This window comes from Psittacula echo, assembly GCF_963264785.1.
Source record: "Psittacula echo genome assembly, chromosome: 6".
NCBI classification, from domain to species: Eukaryota; Metazoa; Chordata; class Aves; order Psittaciformes; family Psittacidae; genus Psittacula; species Psittacula echo.
This window is the reverse complement of record NC_137743.1, coordinates 75696882-75724681: the sequence shown is the minus strand read 5'-3', so window position 1 is coordinate 75724681 and position 27800 is coordinate 75696882. Positions and strand designations below refer to the sequence as shown.

The 27800-nt window shown below is 36.5% G+C and overlaps 2 protein-coding genes across 2 annotated transcripts in view; one reads left to right on the top strand and one right to left on the bottom strand.

Moving 5' to 3' along the window:
- Positions 1 to 1175: 1175 nt before the first annotated feature.
- Positions 1176 to 27800, bottom strand: part of DNAH7 (dynein axonemal heavy chain 7) — a gene marked incomplete at its 5' end in the record, with an annotated part of 106301 nt that continues 79676 nt past the window's right edge. The window contains 18 exons of the mRNA XM_080622051.1: positions 1176 to 1985; positions 2376 to 2479; positions 3840 to 4017; positions 5563 to 5715; positions 6573 to 6803; positions 7517 to 7654; positions 8068 to 8253; positions 9340 to 9501; positions 10337 to 10537; positions 11284 to 11445; positions 11700 to 11876; positions 15960 to 16052; positions 18878 to 19072; positions 19690 to 19816; positions 21259 to 21594; positions 22300 to 22433; positions 25310 to 25500; positions 26423 to 26577. Coding sequence (XP_080478177.1) covers positions 1779 to 1985; positions 2376 to 2479; positions 3840 to 4017; positions 5563 to 5715; positions 6573 to 6803; positions 7517 to 7654; positions 8068 to 8253; positions 9340 to 9501; positions 10337 to 10537; positions 11284 to 11445; positions 11700 to 11876; positions 15960 to 16052; positions 18878 to 19072; positions 19690 to 19816; positions 21259 to 21594; positions 22300 to 22433; positions 25310 to 25500; positions 26423 to 26577 — 3130 coding nt within the window. The 3' untranslated portion in view covers positions 1176 to 1778. The remainder of the gene's footprint in view (positions 1986 to 2375; positions 2480 to 3839; positions 4018 to 5562; positions 5716 to 6572; positions 6804 to 7516; positions 7655 to 8067; positions 8254 to 9339; positions 9502 to 10336; positions 10538 to 11283; positions 11446 to 11699; positions 11877 to 15959; positions 16053 to 18877; positions 19073 to 19689; positions 19817 to 21258; positions 21595 to 22299; positions 22434 to 25309; positions 25501 to 26422; positions 26578 to 27800) is intronic.
- LOC308222755 (baculoviral IAP repeat-containing protein 5.1-B-like) lies at positions 12818 to 15159 on the top strand (the record flags this gene model as incomplete). Its single annotated transcript, XM_080621108.1, has 4 exons — positions 12818 to 12955; positions 13982 to 14091; positions 14426 to 14540; positions 14977 to 15159. 4 exons carry the CDS (start codon positions 12818 to 12820, stop codon positions 15157 to 15159), a joined length of 546 nt encoding a protein of 181 aa, XP_080477234.1.

The following is a 27800-nucleotide window of genomic DNA, read 5'->3' as shown; positions in this document are numbered from 1 at the left end:
TTGTGAGGAGTGCAAGTTGATTCTGTAGTACCAGTCCTAAGCATGGTAGTAGCCTTTTTTAAAACATACAGTTCATCTTCTTTTATGTGTATGCCAGGTAAAAGCTGTATTTTGACTATGTGCCGTTAAGTTTTGTTTAGGTCTGCTTGGTGCCAGTGTAACTGCTAAGAACACTGATTCTAACGCCTTTAATGAGAGCCAGTTGGTATCTTCATTCCATTTCAAGTTAATGTGTTTCCTGTGGCCCTTTACTTTTTCAGGCTTCATTGGTCAATTTAATTTTTGCTGAGGGCAGCTCATGTACGTTAAAGATATATCGGTTGGTTCTTGCCAGTATTTCTTCTAATGCAGTATCAAGAAACAGTATTAAGGGTCCATTTCAAAGATGGGCACAGTTTCTTCAGTGAAGAAGCCAAAAGCCCAGAGTTCAGACATGCAGCCATTTGATGCTCTGAATTCAAGTTTTATTTTTTCTTCTTTAAACACGTTTACTGTTGGACCCTAATTAGCAAACACACTGTTGTTAGCTTCAGATGACTGAATTTCTGCAGTATAAAGATCCTGGGTGACATTTTTTCATAGTGCCCATGTCAGGTCACTGAGTACCATTTTCAAAGAGACTTCACTCACTGCATACCTTCTGAGGATCTAATTTTAAACAACCTGTTGGGTATTAAACTGACCCTTTTCTGTTAATCCTGTTGAGTATAAGGGGGTTATTATGTGGTTGAACTGATATTTTGTCAAATAATTTTTCAAAGGTTATTCCTTTTAAATCTGTTCAAGCGAAGATTTCTGTATTTCAGGTAGTATATTTACTTGTGTATTAGTTGGAGTATGGTTATAGCTTAATACACTGCCTCTATAGAAAAATAATTAACTTCCTTCCAAGACCATCTTCAGACAAGGGAAAAACATGGTCCTTGAAGGTAGGTACTGTATTTTTCATGAAATATGGATTATTTCCTTTTATTTTCTAGTATTTATTACAAGTTATGAAGAGCAGTGTAACAGCTGTGACTTCTGTATGTTTCCACCAGTATTGAGTTCCAGGTGATTCTAATGTATGCTTTTGAGTCATGTTACAGACAATCTGAATTCCACTACATTTCTACTTGGCTTCAACATTCCATTCTGCTTGAATCCAGAGTCTCATTTAACTTGTATTTGTTGGAGGGCATAAATGTTACTTGTATATTACAATGCTGTCACTGTGTGACATCCCATATGAATTTTAATGTAGATCACATTGCACTCAATCCGCTGTGATTATGCTTTGAAAATACTGTAGTTGCTAGATGCAGTGTGATTTCTTTTAATTTTTTTTTTAACTTTTGTTTTCCTTTCCCTTCCCCATTAACAATTAAGTCTATGGTTTAAAATGTGATTCTGGTCCTATAAGATATAACTTGCTGAGCTGTCAGTCTTTTTGTTAAAAGTAAATAGGTTTTTTAAATTTTATAAAGCTGGAAATGATCAAATGCTGTTTTTGTTCATTGTCAACAGTGTTGTGTTCATTTTATGTATGTTCCTTATAAATAAGGAGCTTCCAGAAAATAAAATTATTCAAGGAGCAGAGATTTTTCGTTGGCTTTTATACAGTTTTATTGTGCATCTTTGTGTTTTAGTCTTTGTATTTCAAATCTCATGAAAGGCACAAATGCAACATTGTAAACAAATTCATTGTGATTTCTCTTTTAACGTGGCCTTTCAGGACCAACATGCATCCTGTATAAGTGATCTGGAAAATTCACCTACCTCCCAAAATGGGGACAGGTTTATGAGTTTAGCTGACATAGTAACGCCACACCCCTTCTGATCCAGTGCTCTTCGGGTTTGTCTGAAGCGAGAGTTACTGCGATGACGAAGTTGGTGGAATGGCCTGTTGTTGACAGAGTCCCTCTTCTCTCACTGGTCTTGTACAATGGGGCCAGGTAACTCGGTCGCTTTGGAATCTCTGATCTCTTACACGGCTTTAGCCATATCTGCAGTGAAGAATAAAATAATCCTCCTCATCTCAGTTAAAAAAGAAACAGGGAACAGTCTCAGCTTTGCCAAAGTACTGGGACATTGTTTGTGAGTTTTTTGGTTTGTTTGCTTTATAAAAGATAGCCCTGAAACCCTGTTTCTTGTTACCAGATTGCTTCCTCTCCCAAAATACGCAACACCAAACTTCCTGTGGCTGTCATTAATAGCAGAGTAATCTTAGCTCCTCTCAGACAATTTATTTCTATTTCAACCCAAAACATACAATTAAATTGTTTTATAAGAATTACCCTGTTAACTCCTTGAAGACTAGAAATTCAAGAGTACTAATTCTACAGTATCTGTTAGTATATAATACCATAAAATGTCACCGAACAAGAAATACTGACCACAGGCACTATATCATAGAGGACTTTTGGATGAGATTCTGCAAGCATCTTAGTTTGCCTGTTCCAGCGTGCTCCATCCAAGAACAACCCCCGAACGTAGACACCTGAATCCAGTTGGAAAGGATAGCACGTTATCCAAAACCTGCAAATGTCTGCTAGCTGAGAGCAGCAGCTAGTGCAGTGCACTTTGCTAACAGTCAGTTAACTGAGTGTGTGGGACTTTTGTGTGTTCTAAGTGATGATCAAATAACTCCGAGTGTAACAAACACACTTGTATACTTTTAAATAGCTACAGTTCTGTAAGGTTTTATAAAGTTACAATTTCTAGTGATATCGCAGTGTATCCAGCCTCTTCTGAATGGGCAGTGACAGCTTAAGAATGATTCCGCAGTACAGGACACTGTTTTTAAACTTGTCATTATTATAAAGTTTTCTGTACATACTACATATTGTCAGCTTTAATGTTTCCAGACTTGGAGATTTTATCATATAAACAGTCTTTCACTATTTAGTCTTCACATTGTTTCATTGCTTATGTTTAAAGTTGCTATTTGTTTATACCTTTCTAAGGCTGTTCATTAAAGAAGTAAATGTTTAAAAACCATAAATATCTTTACTTGACATGTCATAATGACATGATAAGATATTCCCTCAGAATTCCACAAGAAAAAGGGATAACAGCATCTGGTTTTCATCAGATTTGCACCCTCTTGCTCTCTAGACTGAAAACTGTAACTTCTGAAACAAAAAATAAACATGCCCCAATAAAATAAACATGACTGGATATGCCTGTCCTAGGCAACATGCTAAGCCCTTCTTTTTCATACAACTTCCAGTCAAACTGATCCTCAGAAAGGTATTAAAAAGAGTACTAAGAAGAGTTCTGTTTAATCTCTCCTTTTTTCTGAGGGAGGGTAAGTTAACAAATGTATCTGCAACTGGAACTTAAGGTAAGTAGTATATGATAAAGCAGTGTGATAAAAAATAGAGCTTTTCCCTTCTTAGAGTGGTCCCCTATTGTCCATTGTGATCATGGTCTGTAAGATATTTGTCTAGGGATAGTTAAGGTAGCATACGTAACTTCTCAACTGAATGCTTGGTTTTCCTTGGCTTAGGAAAATAAGCATTTTCAGACATATATACCAGTAGAGTGAAAAAAAAAAAGGGGGGAGGGGGGTGTGAAAAAAACAAAGTTTGATCTCTTGTGGGAAGTTTGGGTCAAGGAGTGTCCTCTGTTGGTGTTATTTTGTATCTACATGCTAATCCAGGATGCGAATTGATCTCAGCTGTTCCTAGGGACTTAAAATTGCCTCTTTGCTGCTTGTGCATCTTGTGGGGAGCAGTGCACATGTGCATGTTTGCCAGCTGAATTCATGAACTTAATTGCATAACTGAGCCTGGACATTTATGTTACCTTCTAAATAGATCAGCAAAGGCAGATAATTCTGTGATGCATTTGCTTACCATCTTCAGGAGCAGTGTCGTATTCCTTATCTTCCAGCACTTCATAATCGAATTCTAGTTGGTCTATTGGAATGGTGTATTTTCTGGCATAGTTCTGCTGGGCACCTGTTAAGAATGCTTGAGTGAAGAAGAATCCTGAAATCCAGAAGACTGGTGGAGCTCCATTTTCATACCACAACTGCAGCAGCAAAAGAAAGAGGGAAAATAACCACACAAATCTGCCTTTGATTTTATTAGTACTTGGGAAAGCAAATATCTTCTAGAATAACAGCAGAAGTAATTTCTTGCTTTGTGAATCCAGGACTGTCCTTGGGGCTCTTGGTTCTTTTCTGAAAGCAGTGGAACTTTGGATGGCTGAGCACAACCAAACAAAAAATCACATGCAATAAGATTAGTTTCAATAAGTCCATCAAACATGCATCATCCCTTCAAGTTCATCAAATCCTCCTTCTCTCCCTTGTTCTATCTTTGTTTCTCTGTGCAAATGACAGGCTGCTTTCTCTTTGAAAGGCTCATATTTCCCTTCCAGGGTCAAAGTTGTCGTTGTAAGTGTGTACGCCAAGTTTGAAGATGAGGAGGGACGATATGTTTTATAATTAAAGTAACCTGGTTGTAGGGGGCTGTGTTTGGAGGGGTTTGTTTGGTTAATTTCTTGCTCTGTTTTTAATAACTTACACTGTGGAGGCATCTATAGACAAATGATTTTAAAAAATTACAACATTTGTTGGGTTGGGTTATAATGCAAGTGAGGTCTGGTGCAATGGTGAATATTTACTGGGTGCAAGAAGATCTTTTTCTGATTGCTGCAAACACCAGTTTTGAATAATGTCTGAAAAGATTTCCTACATTGCAAAGAATTAAAAAAAAAAAAAAAAAAAATCATCGTTGTAGCTACTGTCAGGCTTCCTACAGATAAAAGTGGGAGTTACTGAGGCATGGAGACTGCGTGATGTATCCGTAACACATAAAACTGAGGTTCTCTGGAAATGCAGAATTTGTGAATATCCTGCTAGACCCAAAACCGGGTGCTGCTTTTGCTATTATAATTTCATTTTATTTTTAAGTTACTTTTGATTTTAGTTCTATCTTGGGACCTGTTTTTACAACAGGTATGGAGTAGGGCGACCTGCTGTAAGTTTGGTTTTCTTAAGTTGATAGTGATTACTAAGCCATAGAATGGTGCTGAAACTCTAGCTGTTACTCATTTAAAGTCAAGTTTTGGGAATGCACTCGTATAGGTGAAAGAGCCCCACTGATTGATTAACTCATCCAGCTTGCTTTCAGCATTTTACTGAAAGCTTGGTATTTGACTTTGAACGCGAAGATTTTGTGTTCAAATGTTTTTAAGGTCGCACACTGGAAAAGAAACTCAGCAGTATTTTACTAAGTTCTGTTTGAATTAAATTCATTACCATCACCAGATCTGTATGAAGAGGCCCTTAGTAAATTTATGTCAGAAGGCCAATTCTGTCATACAGTATTACTGAAACACAGGAGCTCTTTCTTTGTGAGGTGGAAGGTATGTGGCAAAATGCACTGCTTCATTAGATGCTGTGATGGGCAAAGGGCTGTACAAAATGGATGCACAGATGAACTGACCCTGTCAGTTATTCAGTGGAAGTACATGGTATGTGTATGTTCACTGGTGGAGATGTCACCTGCCATCAACAGACAGAAATAATAAACAGCATTGAACAAATGCGTGTAAATGGAGTGTGCTCACCTGCAAAAACTTCAGTCTTTGAAGGAAGTCAGTCACATAGCTGCCCAAGGGCTTGAGGCTTGGGTAAGACTTTGTCATCCATAGTTCTGGAATTTTGCCTTTCAGAATGCCATCCACCACTTTTTCCAGTTCAGCAGACATCACTACTAGCCCCTAAAGTAAATTTTGAAAAGGAAGATATCAAAATATGTTGCCTAAGCAGATTGTTTTAATGATAATCAGCATAGTGCTCTGTCCAACAGATGTATGAACTGAACCATATAACAGTGTTGTCAGCAAACTTGCTGAGGGTGCACTCAATCCCACTGGTCTTCTCTGAGTTTACTAACTGTAAATGCTCTTATTTATCATTATTTAGAGTTTTGTGAAAACTCTGTGCCATTGCTGCAAGTGCCTTATTCTGAAGTGGCAGACACTTTTTAGCTTGTAGTTTGGTTTTAATAGGGAGAGGGAGTAGTGGTTTTAGGGATAAGTAAAAATTCCTTAAAACATTTTTTCCCTGTGTTTTTTTGTGGGTTTTTGGGGTTTTTTTTTTTTCCCTTGTATTTTGCACAGCTGTAGCTTCTTATTCCTTTTGATCCTGAGAACAAACATTGACTTTAGACTGTGATATCTTAACTGGAATCCTCACTAGCAGTAAGTTGCTATTTGAGGTGTTAGGAACATCTGCTTCCATCTGTAAGAAATTGTGTGAGGTGCTTCAAGTCTTTCATACCAGCGAGGCAGAAAAACAGGTGTACACTTAGGTACTGCTTGTCTTGCTAGAAAAGCTGTAGTTGAAAACCTTCTACTTTGGTTTCTGTACAGTAGGCACAGTAGTACTGTTACAGTCCATCATACTCCTGCCAGATTTTAAGATACAGATCAATAAATCTGTTTCAAATTTGGATTCTTTAAAGTATCTGACCGACTGGAATCCAACTTCAAGGTCAGTTTTGCTGGGCACTTGCATTGACAGAGATCAAGTCTAGGTTCTCAGTAAATGTCTTTAAAGGTTGTCTTCAGCTCACCTTTATTGCTTTCTGGATGTTAACACAGGAGTCTCTTATCGTCTGCAATAACTTGTTAAAGCGTCCCATCTCTTGTACAAGCACAGTATTCATGCTTTGGGTATAAATAGTTGGATATTGTCTCATTGCTGCTTCAGTGTCAAAATTTGGAGGAAGTTTGCTCAGGATGTCATTTGTGACTTCATGGACAACTTCATCGGTGGATTTTGCACCACCACCAGATGCCTGGGACTATCAGAGAGCCAAAAATTCACATTTATTTTGAGCAAGAGGACTTAGGAGAGTAATTAAAATGCAGGAAAATGCAGGTCTTACAAAGGCATTGTTTAAAAGGCCATTACAGTTCCAGCCCTCTTTCCCTGTGATTGATTGAAATTGTTTCACAATTTCCTATATTATTGCAATAAGTAATTAGTTTAGAACTAACAAAATCTGGTTTCCTACATCTTTGTGCCCTCCTCATTTTTTTGTGGAAATCCTGCTTCCATTGTAAACCAATCTTTCTACTCCCTTCTCCAATGTACCCATCAGCACAGTGGCTGGCCAGGTACTGTGAAATGGCACAGAACACCACCACGTTCTGTCTTGCTGTCCCCCTTGTTCTCTGTATTCTCTGTTCTTCATTTTCTTCATGAAGCTTACAGGAACTATAATATTCCTTGATTGTACCTGGCTTTCAAACTGAAGTGAAAATGGCCAAGAAGTTGAAAATTGTTAAAAGCTGCGAAGTGTAGAAGGTACATTTCCTTGGGAAGACAGTCAGGAAAAAATACAAAGCCAAAAAACCCTCAGAAGATTCTTAAGTAGAACAGTAATTTCACCAGAATTGAGACACAACACAATAAGGTACAGTAAAAACTGGAAAAAAAAAGGTGTACATACTAATGTGGAGATAGAGTAGCATATTATGGCAGGATAGTGTGTGATTTCTACACTTTACATACCAGTGTCAGAAGAATGCTGTCAAATAACAGTTGTGTTTCTGACTGATCCTTGGTAATATCTGCATTTGCGTTCATTCCAAATACCTCTGGGGAAGGATTCAGTGGAAGTGTCTTTGTATAGTCAATATAGCTTTGGTACTGAAAAATGGAAAAAAAAAAAAACACAAGCCCTATAGACCCACACTCTCCTGTGCGATAAATTAAGCTGATTATTATGTCTTTTTTACCTACAGCAGGTATGATCAACTAATTCTCTTATGCCTATTCTATAGTGCTTTTAACTTCAGCAGGCTCTTTCTCTTACCATCCCCCTAAGCATGCTGGCTCACACAGACCAAAGGCATTGTAGCGGGTAGTAGTTGGGGTGGGTTTTTCCCATCATTTCCATTTCTTAGAAGTCAATGAAACAAATTCTAATAAAACATGAGATTAAGCCACAAAAGCAAGTAGTGACAGCAGTAAGCTCTGAGGCTCATATCAACGTCACTAAAGAGAGATCTATTTTTGCAAAAGATAAGCAGTTGATAATCCTGTTGTTCTGGGAGACTTACATCTCCTTCTGGAGGAGCAAAATAAAGGCCGCTTGAATCAAATTTGTAATCTACATTTGTAATGATTTCTGAGGAAAAGAATATGTTTAGAACACTACGGAGCGTACGCCGATCCCAGTCATCGGTGACTCTGCCACCATAATTACATTCTCCAGTCATATAGCGAAGAGCATCATATGGCACCTCCTGAAAAAAAAGCAAAACAAAGATCTGAACTGCAGCCTATAGCACTTCTCTGGTCAGCTGTATTGGTGTGATTGTAGTTTGAAAGTCATCCAGAATTCTCACTGGGAAGTTTAAAAAGTGTTAGTTACTTCTGCTAGTTCATGCTTGTAGCACTGATCTGATCTTCAGCTACTTTAATAATCATCCATCAAGTCAGCCAGCATTGCATATTTTGAAGAACAGTAGCCTCAGAAGTTTCTGTAGTAGTCCAGCTAGAACTTCCTGAATACATGTTTTTGGAAAACTTTACCAAAATCTCCTTGTTTCTCTATACATACTTCTCTCCCCCTCCCCAACACCTCCCCTTAATTCTTCTGCAGGGAAAGAAACACACCTTCTTGAAGTTACTTTCTCATGCTGAAACACAGTTTACCTATTAACCACACTGATAACCAAAACCACTCCAGGCTGACAGTGGTGTAAAACTAACACCCCTTTCCTGCCCCCAGCCACAACTTTTAACAGATTCTGGCTATAGTGGGTTGCCTAGAAAGTTGGAACATAAGGAAGTGTTATGTATTGCTAGCAAATTCCACAGCAGCTTTGAAACACTGCGTAGCTCTGCAAACAGGGAAGGAAATGTCACCTGCCAAGTTTACACAAATAGATTAAGGTTGTTATTAATCTACAACAGGCCAGGGTCTAATATTATCCCTATCATTGAGTAAATCATAGTTAGCAGTAAGTATTTTAGTACACTAATTTACAGTTTGCAGTAACATCACTCAGCTGAATCCACAGCTCCTGTCTAGAGACAGGGTAAGGTTCCAATGAATAAGGCAACTGTATGGAACAAACGCTGCTCTATTTTGCATGGCAGAACTTCTAAATTGTAATTTAAAAGTAAGTTTCCCACGTCAGTTACATACTGATCATGGTGCGCTAACCACTTAGAATGCTTGTAGTTAGTACCTTGCAAGTAGACCTTGGTTTCTAATTCACTGCTCCCCGTTTGCCATGGCAGCACCCAGCCTGCCTTGGTACATGCACTAACAGCCCAAGAAAGTGCAAGCAAGGACTGGTGACCACAGTGAGAGGTTGCTGTACCTCATACTGGTTGAGGAAGGTGTGAAGCTGCTGCACGCTGATGCGCAAGTCCGTCTCATTGAAACTGTATGGAATGTTCCAACCCAATGGTCCAAAATTCCGCCTCTCTTGCACGAGTGCATGGAAGAAGCAAAGGCCGTACAACAATGTCTTGAACTCAGCCTTAAAACCAAATGCAACAACATTAATTAATCATGGCTGGTTCAAACCATTTCATTTTTTCTCACATCCTGTATAACAGTGCTGTCTTTGAGTCACACAAATGCCAGCCTCTCCTGCTCTGCTAACATACTGTTTGTAAGTCAGGGGTAGCTCGTTGTTGACATACAAAGGCATAAACAACAGTTTTCGTAAACATCAGTTCTAAATACGCACTTAAAACTGTGAACCCTCAAAGCAATTTCATTTTAAAGCTATATATCCATGTGTATCTAATATACATGTCACATACAACTATGTGTATGAGAACACAGACCTCTGAATTTTTTTTCACACCACTGGATTATAAAACACTGTTCAGTCATACAGTATCTCTGGTGTGGTTTTGGGTTTGGTTTTCTCTTTATCAAGAAGGAGGCCTGTAAAGAAAAACTTCACTAAGAACTTTTGTTTTTCAATTGAGACTATTCAGCAAAGCGAATTACCTCATTTAGAACTATATTAGTTATAGAAAAATAATGTAAAATAATATGCTTCCAGACAGACCTCTAATTATGAAAAGACTGTTTTTTTCACCAGTCCTACTGTGTTGGGTTTTTTTTTTAACTCGAGAGCTGTATTATTAATGCCCCACCACAGAATTTCACTTGAAGCAGTAGGAGAAAAGCAGTAGAATTTAAAAAAACAAATAACTTCACTATTGTCAGTAACCAAAAGTGTTTCATTGCAGTGAAGACAACTATTTAATCTGGGAGGTTCTTTTCCCCCAGAGCACACGTAAAGAGTCATCAGGGTCTGCTTTAACTGATTTGCAAAGTTACAGGATGACATTACTAACTGGTTTGCTGCAGCTGTTGAAAAATTCAGGATCAGATATTGGATCCATCATGTATGAACTAATTATATTGGCCCGTAAACCTTTGGGTGCTTCATTAGTCATCTTCACTCCATTCTGAAGCACAGACACCGGGAACGTGGCAGATGGGTAACTGGTGAGCCAAAGTCGGAAATCTGGATGTGTTGTATCAGGGTTTAGCTCCTATAATAAACACATATAAATACAGGCAATTGGAAGACACACTAAATTAATACACACCACAAGTTTTATTATTAAAGCCATTTTTTTTTAACTGGGAAAATATACTGTTTATACTTTTAATTTCTTAGATACTTATATGAGATTATAGTGAAAGTCACGGTTATAAATGACAACTTCCCTTCCATAGCTGGTGTATTTTTATTGAAGCCTTTCGGTATTTTGAACTAAAATTTGTCCTCTCTGTGCTTGTTTGTGGAATATGTGACCAAAATGCACTTAGTGTCATACAGGTGTTCTGGGAAGGGCTATAGTAATAGTATCACATCAGAAACGCGTTAAGTTTATTAAGAAGGAAAGAAAAGAAAGAAATGTACACTAGCACCTCTTTGGAAACCTATAGCTGTTCAAGAGTAAAATTCATTAGCATACTGCATTTCTGCAGCGACAGACATTTGACATATGTCTATTGCTACATATGATATGTCGTATCTATATATGACATATAATGCCCTGAAGAGACTGTTGTAGCAGCTGGGATTTACCATTCAGGGAATGGGCCAGACCCATCATGCTTGTGAGCACTTTCTATTCCGGCAGACAGAAGGAAAAAGTCAGAATCAGTATGTGATGATTACCCTTATATCATAGAAATCATCATGAAATATTGCTAAGCTGGCTTTTCAGTCAGCTGAATGGATCAGACATGCCTTCAAAAGTATTTATAAGAAGGAAATACTTATTTTTACCTCACAGACTTTTTCCAGTGTTGGCATCCATGAACTTGCGAGATGGCAGTTTTGCAGAACTACCCATGTTCCTTCCTTTACTGCATTCTGTATCATTTTCATGGCTATTGGGCCTTGGCCTTGACCAAGTGACAGAGAACTAAGCTTTGCATCACCATATCCCTGCATACAGAAAGCATGTTATAAGTAAGAATAATATTGCATAAATAGAATAAACCTTCTGGTATGAGAGTCTGTATGTATTCCTTAAATATTTAATGTACAGCATATTTTAAAATACAGTTTAAATCTTATTTTTCATGTCATTCCAGTTGACTAAAAACCTCTATCTAAAGTTCCTTGCTTCATGCAAACATACGCAGACACACACACACAGGCATCAACTACATTAAAAAAGCCTGGAGATATTAAATTACCTGATCGTCAGCAAACCTGACAAGGGCTGCCATGGGGTCTGCACCAGGGGAAAGTACAAATATCAGCGGTGCACAAGCATGACTGTCAGAAAATGCTTTTGACAAATCAAATGGAGGTGGCTCAGTAAATGGAGGGCCCAGGTTATGAGTGATAAATTCCTGCACCATTGGTATTATCTAAAAGAAAAGGAAAAATAGAATTAAATGTCCTATTTTTGTGTAAGCATTAGCACACATTAAATATTTGCATATAAATTTCAAGGACAGCATTCTGGCATGTAAAATCAGATACAGTCCCAGAGGAATCAATGATTTAGCAGGTGCAAATCTAGGCAAAAAAAAAAAAAAAGATGCTCTAAGAGGGTTGAAATTGGAAGTCCTATGCAAATGCTCTTTAATCTCGTTTCTGTCACCACATCAGAACAGACTAATGTGCTGGTATAGGAAAAAAGATTTTTCCCTGCACTTACTTGATTGGCATTATGGAGAGGATTTCAAATCTCATAATGCAACACCTTTCAAAGGTGTGAAAATCTTAGCTTAGAAAACTGCTGTGTACAGCCCTGTTGTACACACTAATGTTTAAACTTCCTACTGAAGTCAGCTGGGCTGTGCACCAAAATGATAGACAATTTATAAAATGTCAGCTTAACGCTTTCATCCTGTAAACTCTTACTTATAGTTCTTCTAAATATCACCATTCATTCTACCTCTGGACACACTCTAGAGTACTGTACCATAACCACCTCCCCTTTAAAGGAATGCAATAGTATTCACAAATGTGATACTGAGATTTAATATCTGAACACTAAATTCAAGAAATGCTAAAGGTTTCAAACAGCAATGTTAATTCAACCACTTCAGTAATTTTCATACTGCGTTAGCATAGGTGTTTTCAGTTAATAAATATATAATGTAAAATACACAGAATGTGACATAAGGAGAAAGCTCCAATAGCATTATTTCTCTTGATAGTCCTGCTTACAAACTCACCTGTGTTTTTATTTACTTTAAAACTTACCCTGCTTTACAGGTGCATTGTGTCACCAATTAGTATAATGCCTTAAATTTGGGAGCAGGAGGAAGACTGTAGGCTATGCCAGTTACAGGCTTTAAAGATGGAGATGCTCTTGAAAGAACTTGGTTCGGCTTCCAAGCTTTTGACTGATTTTAAGGATATGTATGAATATGAGAACCGTTTAAAAACCTTTACAAACTGGCCTTTCAAAGAGAACTGCAAGTGCACTCCAGAGAATGTAAGTCTGAAATTGGTTGTTTTGGCTATGCCTTATTTTCTGTTTACTGTGCATGAATGTGAAGCTTTGATAAGTATATTCGTATTCAGGAAGAGTTGTGAGCTTCTGCTAAGCCTGTTCCCTGCTCAGAAATACTGCAGTAATATGACTGGCTTCTGTATATCTAGCTACAGAACTGAGTATAGTTACTTCTCTTGTTTTTACTGGTTTTATGTTCTTGTTGCTTAAAAGTTAATTCTTATATTATGTAGTCTTTTTGATTGCGAGTTTTCATTCATAAGAAAGAACCCTACAAGAAACAAGCAGACATCCAGCAGGAAGGATGAAGTAGCAGAATGATCACTACTTCAAACTCAGAAACTGAAATTACTTAAATTGTAGAAAACTTGATGTTTACGTCCCTGCAGCCTTTGGCTTGAGCATTAAAAATAAATAAATAAACAGAAATCCACTTGACTTGTACTTTGGCTCATACATAAAACTTCCAGGCTGGATCTCAGATGAATCGCACTGCAAGAGTTCACTGAGAATGTGTGAAGTTTGATAACTGAAACAAATGTACTTTATTTTTAGTTTACTGACCAGATGCGCTCCCTCTGTGGCCAGTTAAAGATGTAGTGTTCTACTTACATAACTTACTGATTCTGTATGTCCATGGTCTTGTGTTATTTTTTTCTCTAAAAATATTCTCTATAGTCCCGGCTATGGCAGATCTCATGCACCGCTACTGAAATGCATGTGTAGCATGACAACATCTACTAGATGTTTTCTGGTAGAGCAAAACTACTTTGGCAGCCTGCACATGCCACAGTTGTGCAGAAATCCGTTCGCTACTTGCAGCCTGTTCATTTACTAGTTGTTTATCTGCCTGCTTGCAGCCCTCGCGCTTAAAATGTACTTTTCACTCTGATCTGTGCTGATAGACATTGTGGGGAAAGGCATTATTTGTGAGCTTTCAGAGTTTACTGATGTGAACATAAGCCGTGTGTTGGATGAGGCTCTAAACTTCCAAACTGTCACCTACAGATGGCAAAGGCGGGCTTTATCCACTGTCCAGATGAAAATGAACCAGATGTAGTAAAATGTTTCTTTTGCTTGATAGAACTGGAAGGCTGGGAACCAAATGATGACCCATGGTAAGCACGATGTGACAATGTTCTTGAAGTATTCCTTCAAACTTCTTTGACAACATCCCCTCATTACTCATTATAAAATTACCAATTTCCTCTGTAGCAGTTCACGGAACTGAAGCCTACTGAAAGTTTATCTTATCCAGTAACTGTGAAATAGTTCGGTTAGCTTTTATCTGAGATAAAGTAAAATCTATTTCTATATGTTTTCTGTATGATACTTTTTCTACTGATAGATGGCAGAAGTACTGAAGAGACTTGTCTGTTCAGGTATCTTTATTGCTTGAAATGGAACTTGCATGGGTTTCATATCTGTTCTTATTCTGTGTTTTCATTTCAGGAATGAACACATGAAGCATTACAACTGTGGCTTTTTATCCCTCACTAAGCCCTTCGATGACCTGACCATGGAGGAGTACTACATGCTGGAGATGACGCGGCTGAGAACTTTCCTTGTAAGTGTTAACCAAATAATCTTAATATAAGCTAGAATGAAAACAACTTTCATCTCTAATATTTCCAACCATTAGCAAGAAGTGATTGTGTAAGGCTAGAACACAATGTACTTTGAAGTAATGATTCAGGTGCATTATTGGCTAAGAAATCTGCATCTCAACACTTCTAGCATACTTTGAAAGTATACTAGACATACCCAAAAGTGGTCACTGAGCCCTACTGGCAAGACTGGTTGAGAAGCTTCTGAATCAAATGGGACTACGCATATGAAATAGCTGGCAAACTGCATCATCCACATAGCAGTATTAACCATAGGCTAAAAGCAGACTTCTAAGCTAGAATTAGTGGGAGATTAGTAGGTTTCTGAGGATCTAATTTTTGAAGGTAGTTGAACTACACTCAACTGAAAGTCTCAATCTTTTGCTCTGTTTTAAGTGCAAAACTGGCAAAAGCATAATAAACGCTTTCGAAGAAGAAGTTGTTGCAACTAGGCAGCGTCTTCTGGATAACTTTGTCTCCAAGCATCAGTATACACCAGTGCCTCTCCATGCTGAGCCATCTGCCCAACCTTCTAAAAGCTCATACCGCCAGTCAAAAAAACCCAACAGTGACGTGTAAGGTGTGAAGGTTTCTCTTCTTCATATGGTACAAACATTCATATTTTTATCCGAATACTGATATAAAGCTAAACAGTTGTGTGAGGAAGTGTAGTGAATTCCTTTCACAGGCTTTCTGGAATAAAAGCCCTAAATGTTTATACTACCTCTTATCTTTCACAGTATGCTTTGTCATTATGGCTACTAATAATAGTCCCTCCAATCTGTGTATATATGTCAAGTGTCCAAGCAGATACTTGTATTCCACCTTTTAGTGGGTTGACTTTTTTGGAATAAAGATTCATAACTCTGAGCACCTTTTGTGACCTGTGCCATGTTCAAGCCTTACAGCTAGACAGACTAAATCAGAACAGTTCTGCTTCAAAACACCTTCCATAGAACAAAATGGATTGCTGTGTCTGCAGTAATTGCCACCTTTAAAGCACCTACGTTATCTTCTTAGATCAGGCAAAATTCACCATAATGACATCCACCAAAAGAGATGTGTAAGCAAATACAGTAAATGTACTGAAAAAGGAAAGTCACAAGGTTTATAATACAGCTTAAAGGAGGAAGAGCTCTGGGGATTTTGGTTATGCACGTGAAAATTCACAAAACCTAAAGGCCTACCTTCTGTTTTAAATATCTTTTTTAATTACAATTTTAAACTTGCTGATTTGGTTTTAATCTCATTAATTCCCATTTTCCTTTATGACAGACTGTTGTAGAATGGTTGTAGACAATACAATTACAATGCATGGTTATAAATACTTTTAGCTTCCAAGATGGACAGACCTTTTTGAATAAAAGTTTCATACGTACTTTATCAGGCCTCAGGCAGCGAATGACAAGCATCCTTTGGAACTCCCCCAATTTGTCTTGCCACTCTGCAGGAAAATCTTCATTCTGAGGATTCTAAAAACACACATTTCAACATTATTTAAAGCATTTGTGAATTACCTGTAGTGAGGGTAAATTATCTTTTAATATGCCACATTAATCCATAATGTATTTTTTCTTAACGCTTTAAAATTAAAACTACAAAATAAAAAAACAAACCCAAAAAGCAAAAGACACAAACAACCTTTACATATATGTATAGCTAAGAAGAGTCTCTTATAGCAGGCAAGTTACAGTAATCTCTAAGTGTTTAGAAGATAATAAACCAAATTTTTTCTCTAGGAAGCAGAGAAGGAATGAGGTAGAAGAAACCTGAAAATGCACTTTATCTCCCTCTTTCTGTTAGAACTGAATTATGGTGTCCGTCTTCAGTATTACAATGACTGCCATATAATCAATGACAATCATTACAGCATTACATGACAACTATGAGTTAGGTTACATCTGAATGCAGAAAATGAGTGCAGGAAAACAAGAATTGGAAAATTAAGTCAAACAATGCACCAGGGAACTTGGTTTGTAAATGGCCTATGAATAATCCAACTGTTGTTATTGCAGTTATCAGATTAGGAACAGCAGTTCTTGTGTGCCATGTTAACTTCTTATTAGACAGAAGTACATTATGCCTTTCTGGAAACATTTTCTCTGCTTGTGTGCTTCTTGTACTTGTCAAGGAGGGCTGGCCACAGAGGTATGTAGACAAACGCACACAAACTGCATTCTGAGCAACACTGATTTAGTAAATCAAATCATAATGGAGCTCACATTCTGCTAAGGATCTGCAGCATGGCTCCTGCCTTCCCCAGTTTCTAGGCACTTGGTTTCAGATTGGAATCCAGAATGCTGCATTATTTTCATATTAATATATGGAAAAAACAAACAGGTACCTCAGGATGACATTTATAATGGCTGTTGAAGAGTGTAGCTAAAAATTTGCAAGCTTTGTAGAAACCTGAGTGAATTGAGAAACACTGAGGGCTCCACTGAGTATTGCCACTGTGCTGAAAACTCTTAATTTCTCCATGAGAAGGGATGCATCAGTAGCTTCGAGATCAAGTCAGCCAGCTAGCAGAGAAGTGAGTTTCGATCCCTACTCGAAGATGATATGCAATATAACTTTAGATAAAATACATGGAATCCTTGAACTGGGGAGTTGAAGTCAGGAATTCCCTACTTTTGGAAGCGACCTGATCTATAACAATAGGAGAAAAGTGCATCTCAAACTCCTTTGAAAGAGTCCTAATCGGCATATGGTTGCTGATGACAAAGTGGCTCAAGCAACACCGATTTGTGTGTTCTCTCTCTAACACAAATGCGTAAGTGCATGCAACTGCTATTTAAAAAAGATTTGTGTATCAATTACAGTACAGGAAAAAGAGCACATTACTGGGGATACTGGCAATTAAAAGGAAATAAATGCAACTATCAAAAAGGAATCTTCCCAAGACCATTAACTGACATTTTTGATATTATAGTGCATTCACATGAAAGTACTAGTATTAAAGCTAGATAGGTAAAGAAAATGTTTTCACGTAACAGGTAAAAGCCATAGTGACTCTCCTATATCAGGACAGTGTAGATAATGCCATTTCTAGCACTACAGTTTCAGTGACTGAATGTTCTTGGCTTCAGTGTTACTGTTTATCAATTTGTTTATCTGTTAACTAACTGATGACCTGATTCCACAGGTCTCATTTTATTGAACACCACTTAAATGAAGAAACTTCTATTGATTTCCATTTGGCTATATGAATGCCCACATAGCCATTACACACTTTTGAATCTTTACTTCTGAAAGTCAGCACCTTTCATTTATATTGGGCATTGCTTAAAAAAGCTAGAATTCCAAAGGGGACACAGTCACCCTCTCCCTCAGTCTCTTTCTTTTTCAAATGCCATAATTTCTGTTTTCATTTTCCAAGCAACTATTTCACAAAGAACAGCAGTCCTCAAGTTGCTGTATCTTTAAGCCCATATTTAAATAGGCAGGATTTCAAAATCCTTGACATTTACAATGAATAAAACACATGGTGTGTTAAATGGGTGTAAGAAGTCCTGGGTCATTTGACTGAATATTGCTGATAAATTTTCATCATTTAAGTTAACAGTAAGAAAACTGGTTCAATGGACTAGCACAAATGGACGACAGCATTATCTGAAAATGGAAGTGATTATGGTCAGATAATAGTGCAAGTAGGAAAGAAGGATAACTTTTTAATCATTTGTCCAGGAAGTATGTGTACAATGAGCACTTTGCCTATCAAGAAGCAGAAGGGAGGAGTATGATAAAATAAAAAAAAGGAGTTAATACTAAGATTAAAGATGAAGCAAGCGTCCATACTTAGATTCTAAGGAATCAGTGGTGAAGTCAAAGACGAAGTCATTAATGCATACGTCAGGTCACTGTGAGAATAAGGAATCACAGGTCTCCTAAACTCCATTCTAGTTTCTCTACATGACAGTAATTGGTTTTTTTTTCACTTATTCAGGAAAGCAGCATACTATGTAATAGCAGGAAAAGGCATCTTCAAAGCTCGGTAAACAAATGTATAAACTGACAAGGGAAAATGGTTGCCTTAATTTAGCAAATTTAAGTTTCACCTTCCCACTCCAGGTTTTGTTGCCTTTTTTCCATCCAAATTCAGTTCAAATCCTGACTTGCTATTCAGAAGCCACCTGACAAATTGGCAATGATCTACTACACACTATTTGCTTAAATATTTACATTAATATATGTAAGAACATACTGTGTAAAATGACAGCACTTTCTTTTCCCTGTATAAATATTTTCAGTATGTTAATTGGCTTATGAATGCAAGCAATCAGGAATGTTAACATACCAAACTGTCGTATACTGATTTCCATCCATCCTTCAGTTGTGCAAAATCCTTACTAATATTTGTGAAGCATGGCAAATTTTCTAGTCGACAAATTTCATCCCATGATTTTTGAGGAAGCCAAGAACATGGATTAGAAAAGGGATTCTCCAAACCTATGCCTCCAGTCAACAGGAAGTGCCACTCATTCTCATTAATCTACAATGAAAAACATTATTCTCAGGACTAAATAAATAAAATCTAATGGTTTTAGTATATTATGTAAAAAATAAATACATTTATCTGAATTCTTGCATTAGTTGAAAAAGCTTCTATACAACCACTAAAAGCTTATATATGGTTAAAATGCGTGTGCTTCCTTATGAATTTTAAAAGTCTAGTTAAGAAACATTTTGTAAAGAATTCCTAGAAATTAATAGAATTTAGTTGGCAGAGTGCGTGATTTTGAGGAATTCTACGCAAAAATAAACACATTTAACACCTTAAGTGAGAAAGAGTAGTTTCTCAAATCAATGGTTACAATTCATTTTGATATTCTCTTAGAACTCAGAATCACATTACAGTAAAATTTCACAAAACATTCTCTGTAAGAACAACATAGGCTGGGCTTTGGTTTAAACAATGTTTAGAAAAGCTTTCATTATCTAGCTCAGTTTTGCCATACCTTTTTGTTACGTATTTACTTTATTTTAGAGACTATTTTTCAGTGCTTCTAAATTGCTTATTAAAATGAAAAATAGCACAAAATCAAGGCTTAAGTGATCTAGTTATTTATAAACTTTTCTATTCTTTTACTACAGATTATTTTTAATTACCAATTTTTCGTATTTCATGAGATTCACAGTTAGACAAAAAGAGAAGAGCAGCTTGTCCTTTTCAAAGATGGAGCGACAGATATTGATGTAGAGTGAGTAAGTAAAATGATCCTTGAGAGTCTTCAACCTGTAGGTGTCGCAAAAAGAACAACCTTCCATTAATACCGCTCTAAAGACTGTGCAGCTCTGGAAACCTATAACAAATCATTGCATCTTCTTTGTTCTAATATACCCTGTGGCAGTTACCCCCAAGCAATCACTAAATGCATGTACTATTTTGTGAGTAAATAACATAAAAAAAATGAAGTGCAATTACGTCTTAGCGACACAATTTTCAGAGGAAGTGAGAGGTCCCTTTTGGGACAGGCAGAAAACAGCAGCAATTTAAAAACTCATTATGAATATGAATACCAGGGGCAAAACCAAAACAGTCCATCTTTAAAGGTTATCTGAAATAAGTACTATATTACAAATATATTTACACTTCTGTGATTTACCATAAATATTTTTCTTTAAATACAAAACAGGGAGGCCATCTATTGTTTTATAAAGGTTTATGTTTGAATTCCTAGTCAAAAAAAGGAAAAGCCCATTTAGTTGGTTAGAAATGCAATATCTGAATTTTCACGAGTATTTCAAATACTTCTCTCAAGGTAGTAACAAAGATGTGACACTTGGCTTTTTTTGTACTGTGGCTTTTTTTTCAACTACATAGGTCACCAGTCCCTTGAAAGGGGGTGTTCCTGCAGTTCAAAGATAGTGATCATTCAGAAACCTAAGTGTGATCAATCATAATTGAAAAGAGAGGAAAACTTTTGATAGAAGATCAAGACTGATGAAGAGGCAAATAGCTAAGTAACAGAAGCAATGCTCTGTGATTCGAAGATCAAATAAAGCCAATAGAGTTTAGTAACTGATGTGATGGAACACTGAAAAACTTTCTTTAAACAGTCTCTGTGTAGACAATTCGCTTCAAGGATATATTTTGAATATTCCTAATGTAATTATAATAGTGGGCTTCATCGCATGTAAAATAAATTCAGATCATTAAAAACTGCAATTTCTTCTGTTCTCAGGAACAATCTGGAAGACAGAGGGACACCTTCTTATAAAAAAATATAATGAAACTGAACTAAATAAAAATCGGTTGGGTTGATAATAAGTGCTTTGCACACTCTACAGCCAAAACCCCAGTCACAAGACTTCATTCTCTCTCACCAGTGGTGTGAAAAAGTTTCTTGTCTGTTTCTTGAAGACATACAAAGTCACTAGATGAAATATAAAAACAAAGCAAGTGGGCCATTTTTATCTGATACTTTGTAATTTCACACACGACTTGAAGCAGCAATTACTAAATAGTAGTAGTGGAATACATTACACTTGTAATATATTTTACCATTTTGTTCTTATGAATAAATCATTTTCCCTGAAAATATCTGAGATACATACGTACAAAATATATTTCAAAATGCAGTGCTCGAGACAATACACTTTGGAGAAATGACAGTAGCATTTCTGGAGTAACTACGAATACATCACTAACTACAAATGGTGAGTTATCACTCTTACCTTGTTGGTAAATCTTCTGATTGCTCTGAATTGTCTATAGACATGACAAAAAGATTAATAAACCACATGAGTGAATACTGGTACATTGGCTCGATGTTGGCTAGATCAGCAATAGAAAAAAACAAGACTGTCGTATGGACAGCAATAGGACAATAGCCCATACGGGCAGCATCAATCTTCTTTTCTGTCTCTTCAGCTACGGCTTGCTTTTCAGAAATCTCATTAGCCAGAACTTTTGAAGAAGATAATATCTCGATAGCAGTTTCATCCTCCAAAATATTTCCTTCTGAGGCTGAAAGAACTTCTAAAATCTTGTCTTCTATTTCTTTCAGCTGCCTAAAATAATATACGAGATTTTTCACATACTAAAATTACAGGTGTTTTCTGTTAGTTTCTATAAAAGAAAACAATGTGTAAATTCTGTTCTTGGTATGCAACTTACATTAAAAATCTTTTTTTCTTATTAAACATTCCCTTAAATATGTTAAAAGTACATCCACTTAGGCTACAAATGTATGGCTAAGGGAGGAAATGACAAACCGCTTTGAATGCTGCACATTTCATGCTTTGACCCATGCGGAAAGATGCCCTTTGCCATGTAAAATCAGTGCAAATCTAGCACACAGTGAAAACATTTCTAAAAGGCAACCTTTAATATCTAATGAAAATTTGTGAGGATGGCAAATCATGCACCAACATCATTGAAGGGATGCATAAAACCAGAGGACAGGATCAAGAGTTACATTTTGCAATGACACAACCTGCAATTAAGATCTTTAACGTTTTTCAATAATCCCACAAATAGGAAACGGTATCAGAAGAAAGAAGGCATAGCCAGTAGGAATATAAATAAGAGTAGGCATTCAAATCCGCCTAAAAACCCCAAACAGAAGCCTAAGTTTGGGCTCTCAAAAATAGCAGTCTTGAATTTCCTGTTAAATCAAACAGTAACAACAAAAAAAGGGTCTCTCAAATATGTTTCCCGTGATTGCTTAAACAAAAATCTGCTTCTGTCTCTAACAACGGAAGTTATCTTGATACCTTTTATTCTCAGCCCCTTGAACGATGAGGGCTTGTTTTTCTTCTTCAAGATCTGGCCTTTCTTTTGCAACTACAATTCCAAGAAGCTGATCTTGCATTCCTTCTGAAGTTATCATGAAGTTCAATAATGTTACCTGTTAGAAGAAATATTTTTGAGAGATAGTACAGTTATGGCCAGATGCAATTAAAATGCTGCTTTGTTTACAAGATGTCATGTATTATGCTCAAACAAACTTTGAGAGTAAATGAATTGCAGCTGAGGGCTTAAGATTATGTGTTAGAAAGCTAACTTCAGGACTAACCCAGAAAGTTAACCACAAAAGCGATGTGACAAGAATTTACAGAACTTCATTCTGTTCTTCAAAATTACACTGAATATTTGAGTATCAGTTCAAGAAGGATCTACCCATTTCATACCTGTCTATATCAAGCAGCCTTCACAGGGAAAGAAGCAAAACATTTCTATGAATGGAAGATTCAATTTAATGTACAGATTTTGTAAGTAAATGTGATTATCATTTGTTTTCCAAAATTGTTCCGTCTGAACATCCCAGTGCAAATGGGATGCTGGCACAGTATATTGCAAAAATATAAAGACCAGGTAGATCACATTTTCTGGTGTTTAGAAACGTGTCCCCCATGAAATTTTTGCTGTTTTCATAAAGTAAGTGGTTAACATACATGCTGGGGTTGTACTTCAAACTATTATTGTCTCTGCCACATGTTTTCTCTCTATTGGCCTTGTTCATATACAATTTGTGGTGGTGTTATTACAGGGATATTTGTGTCCTAGAATTAGGATAGCAACATGTTTTCTTTTTTTTCATGAGAAAATAAGTGACTGGAAAAATAGTTATTGTTTAAAAGAATTCCCATCCTATGACATATTTATAATGGATCCAGAAAAACCCACATAATCTTGCTGAAGAAGTGGCAAAAACATGCAGTATTTTACATGAGAAAGGGATGAAATACATTCCCAGCAGAAGGGTAGAAAACAGTTTGATGCATGTAGTCCAAAACCAAGAAAATAATCTACTTATCGGTCATCAAGATTGATGATAGTATTGGTTTTAATTCATTGACTAGGTGATAGTAACTACAGATTCTCTAGGCTTTTTTGGGGGGTACAGATACCATTGACTTATATTTACAAAGAACATTCACCTTCAGCATAACGATCAGTTACCATATGAGATACCTGTGAAGTTAACTTGTCTTGATCTGCTTCTGCCACTAATACTTGAAAGTTCTCCAAATATTGAGGCTTGTTTCACGAGTTTTGCTTGTAAAGTTAGGACGGTACTATTTTAACTTTCTTAAAATACATCACTAATAGTTTTTTGTTACAGCCTCAACTGAAAAAAACAATTTAGGAGCGCAGATAGCACATTACACTGTTCTTTCACACAGGAATTTTGCGAGGAGGTTCCGGTCTATATGACATTTAGAATCAGTAAGATCTTCACAAACATCATGGCCTATTTCTTCCACACCTAATTTAACAATTTTAGTAATTGGAAATACAAGAGGGACCTGTTTCAAAACTTCAAGAGTTTTCTATAAGCTCAATTTCTCTTCTTCAAAGTAAAAGGCTAGCTACAATGTTATGAGTTAGCTTTTAATCAGAGCTGCCACGCTCTAAAAGGTTGGCTGGCTCAGCCATCAGGACCTCTGAGGCCTAAACACAAACTGCTGTATATGTTCTGCATTTCTCCTTGGTCCCTGAGGGCCAGGCTGGTGTTTCGTATGGATGTGAATAAGTCGCCTTTCCCTCAGCAGTCCTGAAAATTATCTGACTTTTTTTAGTGGTTTTTACTGCATTTAATTAATAGTTCTAGAAGCAGGAAAAAGCTACTCCAAATGGCTAATAACTGCAAATACATATCTGTGCAGGTACTTGTAAATCCACGACCTATGTCTCTTTGCAGGCTTTACTATGTAAGTCCCATTAGAATTCAGTAGTCTTTTTTTGTGAGATATGAAAGCCTTATCAATAACCCTTTTCCATGGACTCATTTCATTAGCTAGCTCCTGAATAAACCTCATGGCAAATTCACCAGTGGATGCTGAAATCGTCTTCAGACCACGATATTGAGATACTACTTTTCTGTCTCCTGCTCTCTGTATGTGAGCCGCCTTAAGTCAGATAGCTCAGCATGAAGGAACTGCTCCTTATTGGAGCAGTTAACAGCTGATGTCTGACTGCATGCTGCATGGAACCCAACTAGAGAAGATTCATATAGCTTTATAACACATATGTATATTTTTTGATGCATCAGTACTTATTCATTGTCAAAACAGCTTACTGAATGTCATAATAGTTTAAAAAGTTTGATTTCAAGGATTTGAGTTTCAGTATAGTCTATGTTTAACCAAACTGTAAATTTACAATACTTTCCAATAAACAGTTCTTCAAAAATAATAATAAATGAAAGGGGGAATACATCTCCCAAGCAACTTCAAAAAGACTAAACCACCAATTTTTCAAAGCAGGAAACTACCTTTTTTTGTCCTAAGATAGAAAAATAAGAGTAGCTATAGTTATATACATCTGTAAATATATTTTCTATCTGATATAAACAAGGCACAATGCCAGGAATTGCTCAGACTCCTGTCCCTAACCATACTACAGATGAAAACCACAAATATGCAAGCCTAATGCTGAGTTTGAATGTGAGCTGACTATTCTGTTAAGCCCTTGAAAATATATTTATAATAAAAGATGACTAAATAGCATCAGGAGACATAGACTGGGAACAGCGATAAAATTACTCAATTAAAGAACTGACAGTATGAAAGAATGACAGCATTGCAAGGTGAAGTATTAGATATGAGAAATGTCAACACTTCTAAGATGACACCAGTCTTCAAGCAGTGTAAAATAAAAAAAGGCAATGTTGGCAGGGAAGGGGGGGGAAAAAAATTGCCAAAAATCCTTCCCTGGCTTTAGCCAAGGAATCGTTTTAAAATTAAAACATAGTCACACATTCATTTACAAAATTCTCACCTTAACAGATGTTTCAGGAAGATAATGTGGATTTCTCAGCTTAGTTGTAATATAAAAGCGGAATTCAGGAGCATACTCGATAATGGCATCTCCAAGGCAAATGCATATACTCCCTGACTGCTTAAATGTCTGTTTGAGCAAGAGCGGCTCTAGGATAGGATCAAGTTCTTCCCCAACATTCTCCAGTAGCACTTCAGGATAACATAAGAATTAGTAGAACATTTTTGGCATTTATATTACTGATTGACTGTTCTTTACAATACGTATGTATAATGTGTATTTACAGTGTGCAAACAATAAAAAAATCAATATCTAGAGATAAGGTTAAGTTTCTCCCAATATTCAGCTGACTGAACAATTAATTACAGACATGTACTTCTAATTTCTTTTTCTAATATCATATCAACTTGCAAAAAAAAAAAAAAAAAGGAACTAAAATGCTATCACTATTACTGCTGCCAATGGCTTAGAACAGCATTTTAGGTCTGTCATTCTTAAAAAGGGAAATAACAACAAACTAATTACCACATTGCCACAGAAATATTTTGGGGTTATTACTTATGCTTCGATTTTCACTGTAAAAATATGAGGCTGTCAAAATCAAGAAAGAAGGAATGGAGAATAAACAATTTGTTCACTTGTATTCTAGTCAGCCACTGAAAAATTGCTGGACTTGTAACTATGTGTTTCTTTCATTAATTTATTTCAATTTGAGGGTAATAAGACTAATTGCAACAAAGGTACTACAGAGAATACAAGAATCATTAATGATCACAGCTTAGCAATCCAGTATTTATATTCTTGAACAGCCAAATAAAAATAATGTTACTCTTTAGAAATAAAATTATTGTAACATGAAAACAAAGAAATTACAAATCTCATAAGGCAATTAAAAGATACAAATTAAACTGAGTATTATATTGTGCTAAGAAGTATCTTATAACCTGAGGTGAGGACTGCAATTACTTTAGTACTAATTTGACTCAAAATGAGAAAAAAAATATTCTCTTTTCCTTAATTATGAGAACATTCGATACTCACCGGTTTCATTTCTTAGCTAATTGTGCCCCCTCCAGGTTCTTCTGGAATTTACACTTCCATTAATCAACTTACCAGGACTGCCAAACTGAATGCAGTTTTCCAGGGTTGTAACAAATTCAGAGTCGCTGAGTTTGGTTATATGCAAATTATTGGCTTTTTCCATGTTCTTTATCCATTTATTTGCTTGACCCTGAGGATCTATCATCAGAGGCCATCTTCTTGCATTACTGAAGGGAAAAATAAAAACTTTCAAAATTGAAATATAAGCTTTTCAGTACCTTAAAGTACTTCATAAGGTATTTGTTCCTTTTTGTCATTAAAACAAAAGTATGTCACTATGAAATCATAGTAGGCACATACCCAGTTATAATCCTTAATGAATTTAAGAGGAGACAGATTAAAGTTCTTCGTTCAAAAAACCCCACAATTTTCCTCTTTCCAAAAAAAGTACTTAGAACAAGACTTCTTACTTCCTAGAAAGTTTAATCACATTTAATTTTATAACACTTCCAAAATAAAAATAGCATGCTTAGTTTTGAAGTTCTAAACAGTTTTAATACAGTCATATACATAAGTGAGCATTTTTCCAGTGAAAATGAATGGAAATTTCCACTAAACCATTTTAGAGTTAGTGTAAAGGAAAATGTGTAAGCAGATTCAAAGACCTTTTAATCCCTAATCTTTAAGCAGAAATGGACACAAAGAACTTCTGTGTTTTGTTCTTGTCAGACTTAGTAACTACTTCACAGGTATTTTTATAGCTCTCTACCATATGTAGTTACATTACCAAGATATCTAAAACTAGTGAAACATTTTCATGGCCAATTAGAATTACAACAATAACCACCTAAATTAGAAAACATCTAAGCAGGCAGAAGTGAGAATTCCAAAATAAATGTAGTCCTAAGAAATTGGATCAAGAGGCCCAGTCAGATCCCATTTCATTAGGAGATACAATATAGTGTACCAAATTCAGCTTAAAAAGAACTCTTTCAGACTACTTCTACAGCCTCTACCATTATTACAAGTTACCTTGAAAATCTACCATGTGTGGCAGTAGCCTGAGATTATACATGGTATGCTATACAGAGGTTCCTTCCGCATTACGGATCACAAACTGGACTTGGCAGTGACCCAGATGAAGGGGGATGGCTTTCTTGCCCCTTACAGAATGGTTTAGCAAAATGGGTCATCTAAAAGGACCCATGCCCAGCCTACCTATAAGGGAAGTAAGTTTTCACAAGTAAAATGCATTGAGAGATTCAGGAAACACATTAGTAATCTAGCAGGACAGCGTGGTATCTAAGCAGACATTAAGAAAGTTAAAATGTGGGCTTTGTAAAGTTACAGGTATTTTGAACAATTTGGTAAACAACAGATAAGGGAAAATTTGGTACCACAGTAGGTCTAGAGAAGTAAACAGAGGATATGAAATCTGAACATCTGTCAG